General features: G+C 45.4%; 1 protein-coding gene across 1 annotated transcript in view; it reads left to right on the top strand.

The window, feature by feature from the left end:
• The window catches only part of WDR7 (WD repeat domain 7), a 143,961-nt gene that overhangs the window by 80,286 nt on the left and 46,982 nt on the right, over positions 1-16,693 (top strand). Inside the window, exon 22 of the mRNA XM_075727208.1 lies at positions 14,290-14,476. Coding sequence (XP_075583323.1) covers positions 14,290-14,476 — 187 coding nt within the window. The remainder of the gene's footprint in view (positions 1-14,289; positions 14,477-16,693) is intronic.

Raw genomic sequence — 16,693 nt, 5'->3', positions numbered from 1 at the left:
CTGGAAGCCCTCAGCCAAAACAATTAAGTCATTAGGTTAGGATGAAGAAATAATTATTTTTCAAGGGAAACACAATTTCAGTAACATTGGAAAGCTCCCACATGCGGGTTTGAAGCAGGGATTTGCCGTTAAGGAGGTAGCTTTTGCGTTAGGTGTGCGTCCACCGTGTCCCTTGCCCAGGGAAATCTGTCAAACCCAAGGACGAGGGCAGCGCTGGCAAACCTGGTGTGGGAGAGCAGGGCGGTGGGAGAGGATAAGCGGCGTGCGGTGAGGGTCGCGGGTCAGGTCTCTAGTTCTGGTATGGGGCTGTTGCCTTACGAAGGGGATGAGATATTGCACGTTTGGTTATTTTTCCTCAATTTTGGATTCTTGCCTTTTTGTGGTGTTTACTGCCTGATATTCAGGCTTCTCCACTCAGTAGTACCTTCTAAAAGTCTCATCACTGCAGCCTATGAATGCCTTTTCTAAGCAATATATTTATTTTCACAGTATTTCTATTGCTGCTGGAGTTGTGTCTGTGTATGTTGGAGAGAGGTTTACCTTTCAAGATGCACTGTGGCTTTGCAATCCATTTTTACACATGCAGGCGCACAAAAAGTAAGCAAGCACAAAATTACTTGGACTGTGAAGTCGGATATTTCACACGTTTTGTTAAATTGGGGTTTCCAGCGTTAGAGGTTTTTGTATAGTATCCCAAATGTATTTAATCTGAAAATAGAATTTAACATGGGGTAAACTTGAGACTCCTGGTGAACACACGATTCTTTTTTTACTCCACCAACTACCTTGTAACCTTTTCTAATGGCTTTTGAGCCATTAGTTCCGTATTGTGAAAATATTTAAATCGCCACTGCAGGCAACCCCTGGGAAGAGGAGGTTGCTCCCCACTAATTGTATGCACCTACTGCAGAGCTGATAGGCTGAGCCAGCAGCAGCAATTAATACAGACGAGCGAGCGCTCAGGATCATGGCTTACAGAAGCAATAAATCAGTTGAGCACCTGAACAGCAGCCTTTCAGAGCAAATTAGGCAAACTGGCTCAGTAACTTAATTTAAACAAAACCAAAAACATGACAGTGTGATTACAGCAAATAACAGATCTTATTGTTCTCAATGAGCCCGCTAGCAGAGCATGCCATTTTGTTGGCTGTGTTTTTATATCAGTTATGCAGAAAACTACTCGGATTTGCATGGATCGTGTGGTTCGTGACGCTGTTCTCCTCATTGGGATCTGTACGTTTCAGTCAGCATGCTGTGAAATTCAGCATACTAGTAAGTCTAAAGTGTGCTTTTTTTCTGGAGTTTGGTGTGATTAGATCAGTGTCTCAAGCAGAATTTTGTCCCTGAAGGAAACCAAAACAAAAAAAAGGGGTGGTTTATGAAAATCTGTATCTTAGCCTTAGAGATAGTATTTAGAAAAAATAGTCTGTATGGCAGAAAACTGCCAATCTTTGTGTATTATGCCCGAATTCAAATCTGGTTTTTGGCTTTAGCAACAAAATCAAATCTTAAAAATTAAATTCACCTTTTTCTCCAAATCCTATAGAAGGTGAGTGATTTGAATTATGTATTTTTAATCGGACATTTCCTTCTTGCATATTTAACATCCTGGCTGTTGTAATGGGTTGTATCTCAGTGAACTAAAATCTCTCTTCTTTGTGTTTGGACTGTGAGGAAGGCTCAGCACCAAGCAAGTCCCCATCGCTTACGTTTTCCACTGGTTCGTACCCCTCTGTAAGTGAAGGCTCAGCTTTGTGACTGATACCCCATTTGGGGGTAATAAAAATCCAAAATGCTGTATTTTTTCCTCCAATTTCAGCTTTTCAGCGTCCTGCAGGCTGCTGGGACGAGTTGCCGGGGAGGGGTCAGACCTGCCGAGAAGGGTCTTGGTGACGGCCGGCCGTAACCACGTTTGTGTCCATGGACCTTTATCTGATTTCTGGTTCCAAATGCTCGAGCGCAGGCTCTTGTATGAAATACCGGGCAAAACGCAGACGCCTCCACAAGAGAACACGCTTTTGTCGCACGTGAAAGAAACCAAAAGAGCCTGTTTTGCCCAGGCTGCTTGTGGGGTGGCAGCACGGCGGACCCAGTGTGCTGGTGCACGCGAGCAGACAGAGCAAAGCGTCGTTAGCCGGGGCGGGGAGGGGCTGAACCCAGCGAGGGGGCTTGGGAAGGCGCCCGAGGGAGAGCTGAGCCTGCGCGGGCCGTGGAGCCGCTCTGCCCACGCGCGCAATGGTCGGCACCGGGGTGCCGCGGAGAGGGGGCACGGGCTTGTTGTTTGAAGAACTCCGCGGCTCGACATTCAAAGAATCATCGAGTCGTTGAGGTTGGAAAAGCCCTTTAAGATCATCCAGTCCAACCAGTAACCTACACTGCCAAGTCCACACTAAACCAATCAAGGGTAGACCAGACTGAACCATGTCCCCAAGTGCCACCTCTGCCCGTTTTTTGAACACTTCCAGTTAAAGCTCAGCCTTCAGCACCGCTCCTCTGCGCATCCCACCTGTCATAGAATCATAGAATCATCGAATCGTTTACGTTGGAAAAGCCCTTTAAGATCACCCAGTCCAACCATTAACCTACACTACCAAGCCCACCTAAACCAATCAAGGGCAGACCAGACTGAACCATGTCCCCAAGTGCCACCTCTGCCCGTTTTTTGAACGCTTCCAGGGACGGTGACTCCCCCACCTCTCAGGGCAGCCTGTTCCAATGCTTGACCACTCTTTCCGTAAAGAAATTTTTCCTAATTTCCAACCTAAACCTCCCCTGGCGCAGCTTGAGCCCTGTCGAGACTGTCGCAGGCTGCAGTCTCATGGTAACGCCCCAGCTCGCCCCGTTAAGCGTGCGGAGGGGGCCCGTCCCCGGGGCGAGCCGCTGCGGCGCAGCGCGCGGGGGAGCTGCCCGCGTGCCCCGCGGTACCCGGAGCACGAGGCGCGTGCCTGCTCGCTGCCTTGGTGCCAGGCCCTGGCTGCCCTGCGGACCCCGTGCCGAACTCCGAGGGTCGCCCCCATCTCTCGTGCTCTTCCCTCGGCGGGACTCGGGTCCGCTTTGCCAGCAGCTGAGCGTTTACCGGAGCAGCTGGTCTTGGGGGAAGCTGGCTTAAGATAAAAGGTTCAGTGTAGTACAAAGTACCCTGAAAAACCTGCTCTACAAATGTGTCAGATATGAGTGGGGGTTTTAAAACTTAAAGGGACAATATTATTCCCATTTTACAGATAAGTTTTTCTTGTAGAAGTATGCGAGGGTAGCTCAGATACCTATTTGAACAGAGAGTATCGCAGGAGATACACACATTAGTTATTTCCTAAGAAAACCAAACATGTATGATTTTGCTGTTGGTCTGAACATGCCATCCTCTGGTACCCTTTGAAAACACTGCTGCTGCCAGTAGTTTAGTTTTAGTTTTCTGCAGTTCTTGTGAAAATGGGTGGCTGTACAGGTGCAGGGATCATGTTGATGTCCGATGGGAAGGTACGGAGAGCACAGCCCTGGTGGCTTTTGGCGATCCGGACGTATGGTGTTGTATGGAGAGAGGCAGTTAAAGTGGGATTCTCTCTTTTTGGTCCAGACACAAGAGCTGCCTTCTGACATCCCAGAACCCCTTCCCCGCTCCAGTCACGTCTCACTTCAGCCCCTTACTCTCCGAAACGTGCCTTGCACGACCAAGTGCCTCGTGTTGCCTGGGGGACCCGAGGGATCAGCGCTTTGGGGTTGGGTCCAGCTCCACGACAGTGCCGTTCCCATCGAGGGATCAGCGCTTTGGGGTTGGGTCCAGCTCCACGACAGTGCCGTTCCCATCGAGGGATCAGCGCTTTGGGGTTGGGTCCAGCTCCACAACAGTGCCGTTCCCATCGAGGGATCAGCCCTTTGGGGTTGGGTCCAGCTCCACGACAGTGCCGTTCCCATCGAGGGATCAGCGCTTTGGGGTTGGGTCCAGCTCCACGACAGTGCCGTTCCCATCGCTCTTCACGCCCCTCCTTGAGACGGGGTGAGATGTGTGAGAGCGTAGCATTGCTGAAAAGCTCGCAGCATTTGTGAGGTGTATGATTCCTGATTTAAGCTCTTACGACTTCAGGCTTACAGCCGTGTGTTTTAATGTCCCAAGGGAAATGTACGTACAGGAAGCAGCTGTAGTTCAAGAGGCGAATACCTGCCCGAGTAAATGTAATATCAGGCTAGCGGGATGTACCGTGAGTAATTTGAATGGTTTTTATTTCCACGTGTTTGCAAGCGTATATGCATTTGGACTCCTTAGAAACAGCATTTATGTGAAGATGGCAGTCCAGCAGCCAGCGTTCCTCGGTGCCGAGCGGATCTGCCGCGGTTGCTCGGTGTGCCACCCCAAGGCAGGAGCGGACGGTGCCCGCGCCATCAGCTGGGCTCTCGCCTCCCCATCTCCCGAAGGGCTTGTCTTTGTCCTTGCCTATGAGCATCTGAATATTTAAAAGCAGTTTCTGTAATAACAATTTTTGCATTTAGGTGGGAAATTCAGAAAAATATATATTCTTTTTTTTGTTTATACAGCTGTTTTGCTTGGGTTTTATTAAGAAGTTTATTGTCAGAGAAACAGAACTGATGCTGCCAGTCCTGTGCATATCTAAAGGAAGGTATAGCTTCAGCTCCAGGGACAGGTAACAAAGGGAACCGAAAGCAGGGATGCTGACCTGTTTGCTGTGCTAGATAATTTTTATATTTTGCAGCTGTGGTTCATAATTGCAATAAATGCTTTCTGGCCACAGAGCGTTGTGATCGGACATGTTATCCGAGATTTGTTCTTTCCTTCCTGAAGTGGGTGGTGAAAGGTTCTCTCTATTGGAATCTGATTACAATTTCCATTTTGCACAAATAGCCAACCAGTTGGGAGGCTGATGAAATGTGCTCGGTGCCACGGATGGCACGACCAGCAATAACAGTCTTTAGTAAGACAGATCGTGCGCAAAGTCTAGATCATCGTTCCATGCTGGTCACGTGTTCTAGCTGGGATAGCTGTGCTAAAGGGAAAAGAGGGATTCTTTGCCTGAAAAAAGTCTCAAAAAATTGTAGGTTTATTTTGCTATGTTTTCAATGGCTGATGCCTGCTCTTAAATTAATGTTACATGCAGAGATGGTGTTTGACACAGAAGGTAAGTTGTGTTTAAATGTTACAGGAGGCTTAACCAACCAGCAAACAGTAGCGTGTTTGAGGATTCAAGTACATTATCTACGTGCAACGTTACCAACTTAAAATACGTAGTCTTCATATGTCAAATGGGAAAACCAAAGCTACATATGTTTTTGCTGTTCAGTGTCTGTATCTAAGAAAATAGCGTCCAAACATTGTCAATCAATAGCTTGCATCTTAAAAAGAACAGTTCAGAATAACTTTTTTATGAACTGCTGCTTCATAAGCTGTGGCAAGTCAATAAGTCAGCCTGTGCTTGCCTTTGTAATGAGTGAAATGAAGAGAAACTTAGAAACTAATTTAATTCATCGTACAAATTAACATTATTCCTTCATTAGGATTGCAGATGCTAGGCCAAGCATCCTTATCTTAAAAGAATAAGAGAGGAATCAGAGTTTTACTGTCTTGCAGATATGTGTGATAAGAATAACCGCAAACCCAGGAGAACACCTGTGAGACATTAGACTTACTCATTTTAGGAGGGAGAAATGTGGGAAAAAACCAAAAATAATCAGCATAATACTGCTTTTGAGGCAACTAGCAGGGATTTGGATTTACAGTGGATGGGTTAATTAATGCTTAGTATTGTAATTATGGGAAATTATTTCTCTTAACTGTTTTGGAGTTTCTCTTGACCTGTTTTTTTTAATTACTAGTCTTTGCCGGGAGCTCTTGCATTCATTGGGAAGAAGGTGGGATTTGCCAAGTAAGAAACATGTGAAAATAGTAGTTGTCTTTTTGTTGCCCTTGTTCTTCAGAGAAGTACCAGCTGCGTGTCGAAACAGCAACCAAGCAGGAGGGCTCTGATGTCAAGCTGCGCTCCAGCTGCCGGAGCCGTGCGAGCATTAGGAGCGCGGTCACTTTGGGGTGCTGCCGGGGCTCCCCGCTCACTCTCTGGCTCGTCCCCAGGCTCGCTGTGCTACGCCAGCACCAAGCACCTGGGGCTGGCCTGGGGAGCTCAGTGCTTGAAGATGGAAGCAGGGTTAAGCGTTTGTAAAATTACAAGGAGTAGTGAGAACTGCAGTAAATATAGGGCGTGTTGAAGGGTGTAACCCTTGATGCAGCCCAGCCTGCTGACAGTCAGGGAGTGGGAGCCGGCGGGGTTTGGGGCAGTTCCCCTATCTACTTGTCTATAGCAGGAGCTTTTTTAATAGCTACTATGTCGGTGACTCACAGTGGGAAGATTGGATGAGCAGTCTTTCATCTAATCCAAAATGGCACATCCTGTCTTCACATGTATATGAGTGCATATGTGTGACCATAAATTTTGAAGTATTTTATCTGACATATACTGTATCAGTGTTATTTTCCAACTTTTCATCATATATGTGCTCTTTCCATATAGGTAACAGAGTTGCGTCACTGTGCAGCTGGCTGTACTTAGCACTTAGTGTTTTAAAAAAAAAAAAAATCTTATTTAAATATATACATCCCTTGTTAACTTTGCATTTCTTTAATTTTATGTTTTATAAGCATTTGCATTCATCTGTGTGGAATATAGCATAGGAGCACATAGTCAACTCAAACATGTATGACTTGAGTATCATGTTGGGGATCGTCTCTGAGGTGATGGTATGCAGCTGGTTGGAATAAATAGCTATGGAGAACAGCAGTAAAAATTATGGAGTCTCAGAACAGGCCAGGTAGGAAGGGACCTCAATAGGTCATCCGGGCCAACCTTTTGTGGGAAAGGGAGCCTAGATGAGACTATCTAGCACCCTGTGCAATCACATCTTGAAAACCTCCAGCGATGGGGACTCTACCGTGTCCCTGAGGAGGTTGTTCCAGGAAATGGTTGTTCTCATCATTAAAAAAAACCCAGCCTCTTTCTTATGTCAACATCAAACCTTTCACGGTGCACCTTGTACCTGTTGCCCCTTGTCTTCTCCGTGTGGCTCATTGTGAAGAGAGAGACTGCGTCCCCTTTGTAGCCACCCTTTACTGGAACGCTGTGGTGAGGTCCCCCTGAGCCGTCTCTTCTCCAGGGAGAAGAGACCCAATTCCTTCAGCCAGTCCTTCAGCTAGTCCTTGTGACCCCTGCAGCGTCAAGACGATGGCACGCTGTCTAGGAGTACAATTTCAAACTAACACAGCTAGCTGCTGCCAGGGAAGCGATCCATCAGCGCCAGCACCGGGCTGACACCGTAGTAAGCTGGTTCAGAGATCTGCGTGTTGGAAAACTAACCGCTGCTTGTGTGGGTATCTTTCTGTTGCTGTAGTTACCAGTTTAGCATAAAAGGTGTTACTGCCAGCGTCTTTGTTTCAAGCTATGGCTTGAACGGTTGTAATTCAAAACGTGTAGCAATAGCCAAAAAGAAAAGGAGCTGGTTTTACCCTGTGTCCTGGCCTTTGGAGAGCTTTGATTTCATCTCCAAAGCTACTCAAGTACACGCAAACATAACCCCTTGCTCCAGTAATGCCCGGTCACTCAGGTTTTACTTTCTCCAAAGATAAATCTGGTTGAATCAATTACCGGGTTGCCCTGCAAAGAGCCTGATGACGATGACATCAGCTGCAACATAGACCCAGCTATAGGCGTGCTACCGAAATTGAGGGGACAGGCACCTTTGGGGTGACAGCCTGGGGAGAAAGGAGCAACTGCAGATAGCTGGGCTGCCACGTGTTGCTCACGTGGCTTTGCGGTGGTTGGGAAGAGGATACACGTCATCGTTGGTATGGGTATGTTTATGTATCAGACACGGGTGCTATGGAGAAGGTAAAGTTGCGATACCTGACTCCTACAAGTTGTCGCGTTGACTTATTTTGTTGATATTGTGCATCTTCCACTGTTAACGTAGGTCATGGGTTGTCCGTACTGCTTTAAGAAAATTCATTACAATTATGTGTAACAGGAGAAAACTTCTAAGATTAACATATAGTTTGATCTGGACTGTGATGGAAAAAACCAGCTACTTCCTATGAAATGATGATCATTTTTATGGAAATAGCTTTATTTAGAAAACATTATATAATTTAAATTAAAATAAATAGCGTGGTTTAATGGAATTATGCAATTAACAGGAATGAAAATACAAAGTTTAATGCACAGTTATGACCCAAGTCATATTGGCTTTCTCCTTCCTGCTAGATTATAAACAAATTTTGGATTAAAATAATGATAGTTTACTCTTTCTATAGCACTGTAATACAATTTCATAGTTAGAGGAAGAATGCATTTAAGCCAGCATAGTTGGGTTCTCTCCATAAATTGAAACAAGTCTGATCTAAAACTCATTTACTGTCTTGGAACAGAATTGATCTTGCTTTCACATTTGATTCCCCCACTGCAGATTTTGAGAGGTATTAAAATGGCATTGTTAGGTCGGTTTAACTAGGCCAGAGTTAGACTGAAAAGACTGGGAAACCAGCTATTATAAACATTTTCTTCGTTTTTCCTTTGTCTCCCTTTCTAATGAATTATGCAAAATCTTACAGAATTTTAAAACAACTTAGGGGCAGCATTCATCTGGCCCCACTTAGGAATAGTCTTTGCTGTCTGTTCACTTCATGTAAAAAGCAATATATATTATGCTGTTTAATAGAAATGCTGGGGATTTACTGCGTCTAGGATTGGTTGTTCTGACTTGTTAAACCTCTGTTAAATTTTCTGAATTTACATGGATGATTAACACAGAGGAAGTGCTCCCCTTAAGATTAAATAACATTTCTGATGGTTTTAAGTCGTCAAAGTGAATGGGAAGACTTCCTTTCCCATCAGATACGAGGCAAAAACCCTGTGTTTTCTCTTGTGGTGTTAAAAAATGAAATCTTATCTGTCCAGTAAAGCACCGAGTTATATATGTGCTGCAGAAACACATTCGATTAGGAAGCATTTAATTTTCAAAGCCCTGAGAGGTTGTTATAAATTTCAGGCCAACCTTGGCTTCCTCGGGGGGCTGGGGCCGGCGGCAGGGGTGGGCGAGCAGGGCGTCCCGCGGCCGCGCGCTGCGTGCTCGTCCCCGCTGCGCCCCGGCTCCCGTCTCCGGGCGTGTACAAGCATTGGCCTCTTCCGTACAAATGAGAAGGAGGACCTACAGCAAGTCATAGGTGTCGTTTGAAACGTACGTTTTTGTTAATCCCAACTTCTGCTCTTTTTTCAGCTAATGGGAGCCTCAAGTAACAATTTAAATTTACTGGCAAAATGCACAGGGACTACCTTTCTCCAGATATTTTCCAAAACCGTATTAGTACTTGAGTATTCGTGGTCGGAGGGGCTTGCCCCAGTCCTCAGAAGAGCGAAGCCAAAAGCGGAGGGCTGCGTGCGGAGCAGCGCGTGGGAATCCTTTCCCTCCCGTTGCAGCGGCCGGGAGCTGCGGATCGATCGCCTGCGCGGCGAGCGTCCTTTTGTTCTCGCCCGCCGGCAGGTAGGGGCAGCCTGCGCCGCCCCTGGAAAAATCTTACTGCTTCGGGAATGTTGGGAATTCATTCTGAATTGTTGCACGGCGCGTGCGACGGCGCGAAGTGACCAACCGGCCACGCGGTCCAAGAGTCCGAGCACCGGCCGCAGGCAGCAGTCGCGCAGCGAGAGCCAGGCTTTCCGGAGCGACGCCGCTGCCTTTCCTGCCCGGGCATCCCCTCGGCTGGGAACGCGGCGCGCGGCCACCGCTGCCCCGGCGCTGCAGCTCGCCTGCCGCGGGGATTCGCCGGGACCTCAGCGGTGTCCCTCGCTCTGATCTACAGGAACTGGGAATTCTTTTTTTCCAGCCTCTTTGCTTCTCTCCCTTTATGCAGGAGCAACTCAAATTTTATTCTAAATTTTTTTTTTTTACTTTGAATAAAATGCAGTCTCGTTGCTGTCATACGCAATGATGACTTAGCTTCTTAATATACTCTAATACTGTACTTTTGAAAAGAAATAAAAAACCTACTTATGCCAATTCTGAAATGACCTTCGAAGTTGCAGGCGTTGCACCTCTTGCAAGATTGGTACTTAAATGACTTGAAGAGGTCATCGGCGAAAAGGAAGCCTCTCCTGGCATAAGTTCTGTTGAAAAAATGTAAGTGTCAGAATTACATTAAAGGCCAAAAAAATGCTGAAAATGAATTCTCTAAAAATTAAGAAATTTGACACTGAGTGTGATTGGAAAAAAAAATCTTTTCATCACTACCTCTTTAGAAAAAATTCTTCAAATAATATGACTAGTTAATTTTTAATTTAGGCCTAAAAATATCCTCTGGTTTTATACCTGTCTGAAAGATGAGAGAAGATACGTAGTAAAAATTCACTGCACTAGAAGTAGGAAGGGATTAAGGGACACGGATTTTTAACCCAGCTATTCAAGTTTATATTTCTGTCTTTCTGTGGACATTTCACACAGGTATACGTCAGATCACCCAGAAAGGGTCACAGTTTGGTTTAATTTCTTGTAGAAAACAAGGACACGGGGAGAGAGGGCAGATGGAAACAAATTAGAGCTATGATTCTTCACTTTTTTTTTTTTTTTAACATAAAATCAGAAAACAATGCAAAGCAAGTTAAATCATGTTCTTGGAGTCCATCATTTTTATTTAGTTGGAACTTGATCTCGTGGCAAATTATGAGATTGGGAATCAGAGTTATCAGAGTCTCGTTCATGCCTGTGCTATTGATTTTCCTGGGCAAATTATTTAATTTTTTCAAATCTATCGGCAAAATGGGGATAACAATGCTGACTGATGTCATATGGTAAAAGCTCTTGAGATTCAGCAAGGAAAGACATTTTAGAAATCCAGGCGGGTATATGCATTGAAAATAACTGATGCGCTTTAGTATTCATGTCCCATTTTCATTAATAAAAATTGCGTAAGGATCAAAGACTCAAGCCTTTACTTGAACACTAAAATAAACGCATGGAAGAAGGCAGGTGTGCAACACGGCCGCTGTTCGCTGGATGTGCCTTTTGGGGGGTATCTGCTCCTGCCGCACGCAGTGCTTGCTGTGAGCATGTATAGAAACGGTTTCAGAGAACTGGCAGATTTGCTATCTCTATCCTAAACGTTGACAGCACTTCAACGCTTGTGTCCAAAATTTTATCCCTCTCTACCGGTTGAGAAAAATCCAGTCTGGTTTTGCTACTCCTGATAACTCCCTTGCACGGACGAGGTGAAAAGTTATATTCTAATACAAATGTATATAGGACCGTCATCTCCTGAGCTACGTTTCTGCTAAGTTACTGCACGAAGTAATTCTGCCTAGTGAGTTGCACCCCAGTTTTTAATGAAAGGAGCTTTTGTCGGTTTGTTTCTTAATGACTTTTTGCCTAGCAAGAGGTATGTGTAAATCATCAAAACCTAGTTGATACCAAGGCAGATCTTTTATTTTTTGTTTGAGGAGTATGATGCTGTCTGGATTTCCAGCAATACAGACAACACCCGCTGCGTATAGTAATTTTGGTGTGCGTTGAACGGACGAGCCCCTCCGAAAGCAGGAGGAGCACGCCGAAGGGCAGTCCCAAGCTGCCTTCTGCTTTGGTAGGAGCTTTCCTGTCACGGTACCGCGTTGGCCCAACCTTCTGCTAGAACGGCGTTCGGCAGAGATCCTCTTGCCCGGGTGGTGGTAGCGCGAGCGCGTGGGCTGGCTGCAAGATGCCGAATCGGCGCCAGGCGCGAGCAGGGAGGTGCCCTGGGCTGCACGGGCCAGGCTGCGCGTCCCGGGCACGCACGGTAGCCTGGCTGCTCCGCTCCTGCTCCGCGTAATGGACCCGAAGGCTGAGAGCAAGGGATCTCCACAGCCCCGATCAGCAGGGCTTTTCCGGGGCTAATTACCTCTTTACTGCGCTGACTCTAATGTGACATGTTTATTGCCTTAACTAACAACTCATTAGCTTAGTTGATGTTTTTGTCAATATTAATTCGTTCATTTAAGCCAAGTCAAAGCTTAAACAAAGATGTCCAGGCTGAGAAACGGGCGGCAGAATGACTTTTGTTCAGTTCATCTTTCCCTTAGCTGGGCTTACACAAGGTAGGTGTCAGCAGGAGCAACGCCAGGAGGATTCCTGTGAAGAAGGCAGGCATCTTTCATTGTAGTAACGTTTGAGTAGTCGCGTTTTTTAATAAAGTTCATATATTTGAGACATAAAATTCGCACAAACTAGAGCTTCGTGGCCTGCTGCGCACTTCGAGAAGAAACTTTTGGTTCTTTTGTTACCCTCGTGTAAGGCATTAGAGCGGATGGACTAGAAAAGCGTGTCTGTTGTTGGCTTTTCTGAGTGCTTAAAATCACAGGCAGTTTATTTAATAAACAAAACAAGTGACTCATGGAGGGCAGTTCTGAAAACTAAAGAAAAACCTGTTAAAATCAATAGGTTATCACCATACCAAGCTAAATGAACATTATTAAGAGATAACAAATAATTACGTAGAGATAATGATAAATTGTCTTTATCTGGAAGCGTTGCTTGTTTTAGCCCTCCTACACGTTTTTATATATGTAATTATTTTTGTATAAAATAGTCTGTTCAAAGAAACTATTAATCATGTTTCCTCAATGTGCAGAACCTGGATCAGAACTCAGGTATGTTGAGGTTGTTTGGGACATCATTTCGCTCTCTCCCGGCCACCCCCTTAAGCTGTGTCTCTCTCTAAAAGAAAAAAGAAGAGGCGTTGCGGGGAGGAGGGAGGGCGCGTTGGCGAGGCTGGACACCAGCGCTGTGAGGTTGTCGCAGAAAAACGCCTGCGTTCGGCGTGCGGCCCCGGGGAGGGAGGCGATGCTGCGGGTGTTACCGGCGCGGCGGGGACCGTTCGGGGCAGAGCCCCCAGCCCTGTCCTTCGCTGCCTGCCGTCCTCTGCAGCGATGGCAGGAGCGGCTTGAATATCCTGCTCTCCGATTTGGGAAATCCATTTGCCTCGTAATTCTGGATTCTGCTGCCGTGTTCAGTAAGGAGGGGGATCGTTGCCGGCTCCTGCTTGTTTTCAAGAGGCGACCGGAGGGGCCAGAGCTGGTGGCAGCGTCTCTCTAACATCAATGTCTGAATGGCCAGGACGCTCAAATGTAACCGGAATGACCCAAAACTCAGTTCCTTCCCCTACGAGAGAGAAATGTTTGAGCTTGCATCTCTAACTGACCGTAACCACCAAACGCTGAGTCCTTCAAAGGTGGAGACGTGTCCAGCACTTGTTTGAACTGATATTTTCCCCGGTTTAATCTTTTAAGCTTGTTTTGCTTAGACATCCTTTCAAAACAATGTACCTTTTTTTCTGAAAAATTTACTACCTATATCAATATTATTACAGATGTTCAGGGTTTTCTTACCAAGTGTCTATTGAAGGGAGGATTTTTTTATATCATTTCCATTTTGATTTATTTTATCACTTCTGTTTTGATTCATTCTGACCCGGTTTTTGCACAGTTTTCAGGCAGAAATATTTAGGCACGTAGACTTCTTACATTTTTTCTAAAAGTACATTTAGTCCTATTTCTTCTGTAGCAAAAACACTATGTTTAAGACTCACCAGTGGCAGTATTGGCATGGGCCTGTTTGGTTCAGGTCACGGTGCCGTGTAGGCTGATGCGTCCCAGTAACAAACTGGCCGTCGCTGCCATTGAGAATGCTTTACAGTTCTCGCAGGCAGCGACTGGGGGGTTGCAGCATTGCTAACGGGGTGCATGCTTCTAATCCATCCTGCGTTCCAAGACGGCCTCCCCGCCTCCTGCCGTCCGCTGAGCTACGAGCGGTGACGGGGAGCGCGGATGCGGCTCGGCGGCGGCAGCGCTGGCATCCCGGGCCTGCCGGAGTGGCATTGGCGCCCGCGTCTGGGCGCTCCCGTGGGTTGCCGTCCTGCATTGTGTGAAATCCGCGGCACAGGGAGTCTGCGGGCGCCGCGTACCCTGCAGTTAATTAACATAACCGATACCCACAGAACCGCCTCTTTCTCCTTTTCGCTGACTTTGGGAAGACCCTGCAGTTGGAAGCTTCTGCGCTTTCTTGGTGAGATAAAGCCTGAATCCTAGAATCGTAGAATCGTTTAGGTTGGAAAAGAGCTTTAAGATCATCCAGTCCAACCATTAACCTACACTGCCAAGGATGACTTACGAGCAGGTTTCCACGCTATGTGTTTCTCAGCAGCAAGTATTTGAAAACAAGGCAAAATGAATCCTGCAGCTCTCTCTTCACTGTCCCGTTCTCTCCCGCTCTGCACGGCAGGCAAGGCGCTGACGTTTCTGCTGCTGCAGCCGCCCAGCCCCAAGCTGCCCGCGCACAGCACCATCCGCAGAACCGCCATCGACCTCATCGGCCGCGGCTTTACCGTCTGGGAGCCCTACATGGACGTCTCCGCTGTGCTGATGGGCCTTCTGGAGCTCTGCGCCGACGCGGAGAAACAGCTTGCCAAGTAGGTATCTCATTTATTCATAGAATCAGAGAATCAGAGAATCGTTTAGGTTGGAAAAGACCTTTAAGATCATCCAGTCCAACCATTCACCTACACTGCCAAGTCCACACTAAACCAATCAAGGGCAGACCAGACTGAACCATGTCCCCAAGTGCCACCTCTGCCCGTTTTTTGAACCCCTCCAGGGATGGGGACTCCCCCACCTCTCTGGGCAGCCTGGTCCAATGCTTGACCACCCTTTCCGTAAAGAAATTTTTCCTAATTTCCAACCTAAACCTCCCCTGGCGCAGCTTAAGCCCATTTCCTCTCATCCTAAATACTTACATGCATCGTTTCCAGCCTGCGAACCTAGGTTTTGCAGCAGCTGGTTCAAATCCTGACGCCTGGGGTACTTGGCAAGAAGGTGGGACAAGAAATAACTCCTTTTTCAAGTTTTGTATCAGAACCAGTGCCATCTAAATTACAATTTCAAGTCTGCTTTAGTCTGGCCTGGTCTGCAGTCTCGGGCAGCTCCAGTGGGTGGTCTCGGAAAGGAGAGGGTTTAACCCCGGCGGGGGAGACCTGGTCACTTGTGCGCACTAGGCTTCTGGTCATATTGCTAGTACCTTGAGAAAAGAAGCGAGTTAAACATTTTTCATATCTAAAATATGTCTGTCTGTATTTAACGTAATATTTTTTTACCCTTTCTTAACTGTAAAAGCAGTATTTGCAGAAGGTGTTTTCCACCAGTGTGTCTGAATAGGTGAATGGTTTTACAAGCCATCCCGTCGGGATGTGAATTGTTTTGGAAAGTACATTTTGGAAAAGGATTTTTTTTTGGTTTTGTTTATCAACAGCATCTCTATTAATAGCATCAAGGTAACTTGTAGATTTAAGGATGGCTAAGAAATCATAAACTCAGTAGACCACAGCCTGTCTCTAGGCTCAGAGAACAACTGGTTAAAGTGTCCTAAATCAAGATTTATATGGTATGCTGTCCTATACCTCCGTCCTAACGTCTTTGAAATAAAATCTTCTTTCAATTAGGTATTTGTAATTGGGGGAGGCGCAAATTTCATAAGGAAGTCTGATGCTTCGACATAAAATGCACAGAAAAAATGTAGTACTGTGGGGAGGGGGCTTTGCAGGGTTTTTTGTGCATGGAACTCTAAGCGTGTATTTGTTCCGTTTCTTAAAAATGACTACAATTGCCCAACTTCTAGTTATGTATATGCAAGTATGTGTGCAAGTTGTTACAGTTGATAGTGCTGTGTACTATCAATCATGCCATCAAATAATTATGGCTAAATCCCATAATTATGGCTAAATCAAATAATTATGGCTAAATGTGTAAGTGAAGTCATTAAGAGCACTTGTGTAATAAAGGTAGTGTCTTACCTTTTTTTAATGCATTTCGTGTTAAGATAATGGGATTCTTGAATATTAGCGTTTGGGATTTATGTAATGTGTGCAACTTTGCAGGACACGAGTAGTATTTTTGTTGAGTATCCATGAATTTTATGATCTGAGGCCTAAATGTAATAAATTTCAACTGGGGCCCCGATTCTCACATGAACAGTCTTTACTCGCACCATTAATCTGATTAATGACAAGAGGTCTATTTGCACAGGAAAGGCGTTTGCAATATAGTCCTTATTTTTATTATTGTTTGTTGTAAAATTGATCATCTTGTCAGAGATTTAGCATAAATTTCAATCTGAACAATTTTTTCCGTATTTAGTTTTTATAAAAAAAGCAAACCACTTAAACATGCAAAAGGAGAGGCTCTGATTTCTATGTATAAATAAAGAAAAAATAAAAAGTCACTATAAGCAGCAGACAAGTTAGGCTGTTTATATGAAATAAAACAATGATACTATGCTTTATGTAATTGGATTTGAAAGCTATTTCAAGCTCCCTGCTTTTAATGGAAAACCTTGAAAAATATAAGTGGATATACATTAGTGTCGCCGAGACAAAACTTTCATTCGCAGATACACGGCTCTTGCATAGGAACAAATTAGTCCCCAGTTAGGACATGCAAAACATGTAGCTCCTGCTCTAGGTAGAGGATTGCCTTGAGCAAATACAAATTTCATATTTATTTGGTTGTCAGTGTGAATTCATACTGTAGTATTAAAGTTCTGCAGACATCCACTTGGATAATGACTGCTACTAGAAATATTTAAATTTGATAATAGTTTTCATCACATAAAATATAGAAGTCATTGATCTTTT

Source organism: Pelecanus crispus, chromosome Z (genome assembly GCF_030463565.1).
Source record: "Pelecanus crispus isolate bPelCri1 chromosome Z, bPelCri1.pri, whole genome shotgun sequence".
Classification (NCBI taxonomy): domain Eukaryota; kingdom Metazoa; phylum Chordata; class Aves; order Pelecaniformes; family Pelecanidae; genus Pelecanus; species Pelecanus crispus.
The sequence above is the reverse complement of the archived record's forward strand: the minus strand, read 5'-3'. Positions and strand labels throughout refer to the sequence as shown.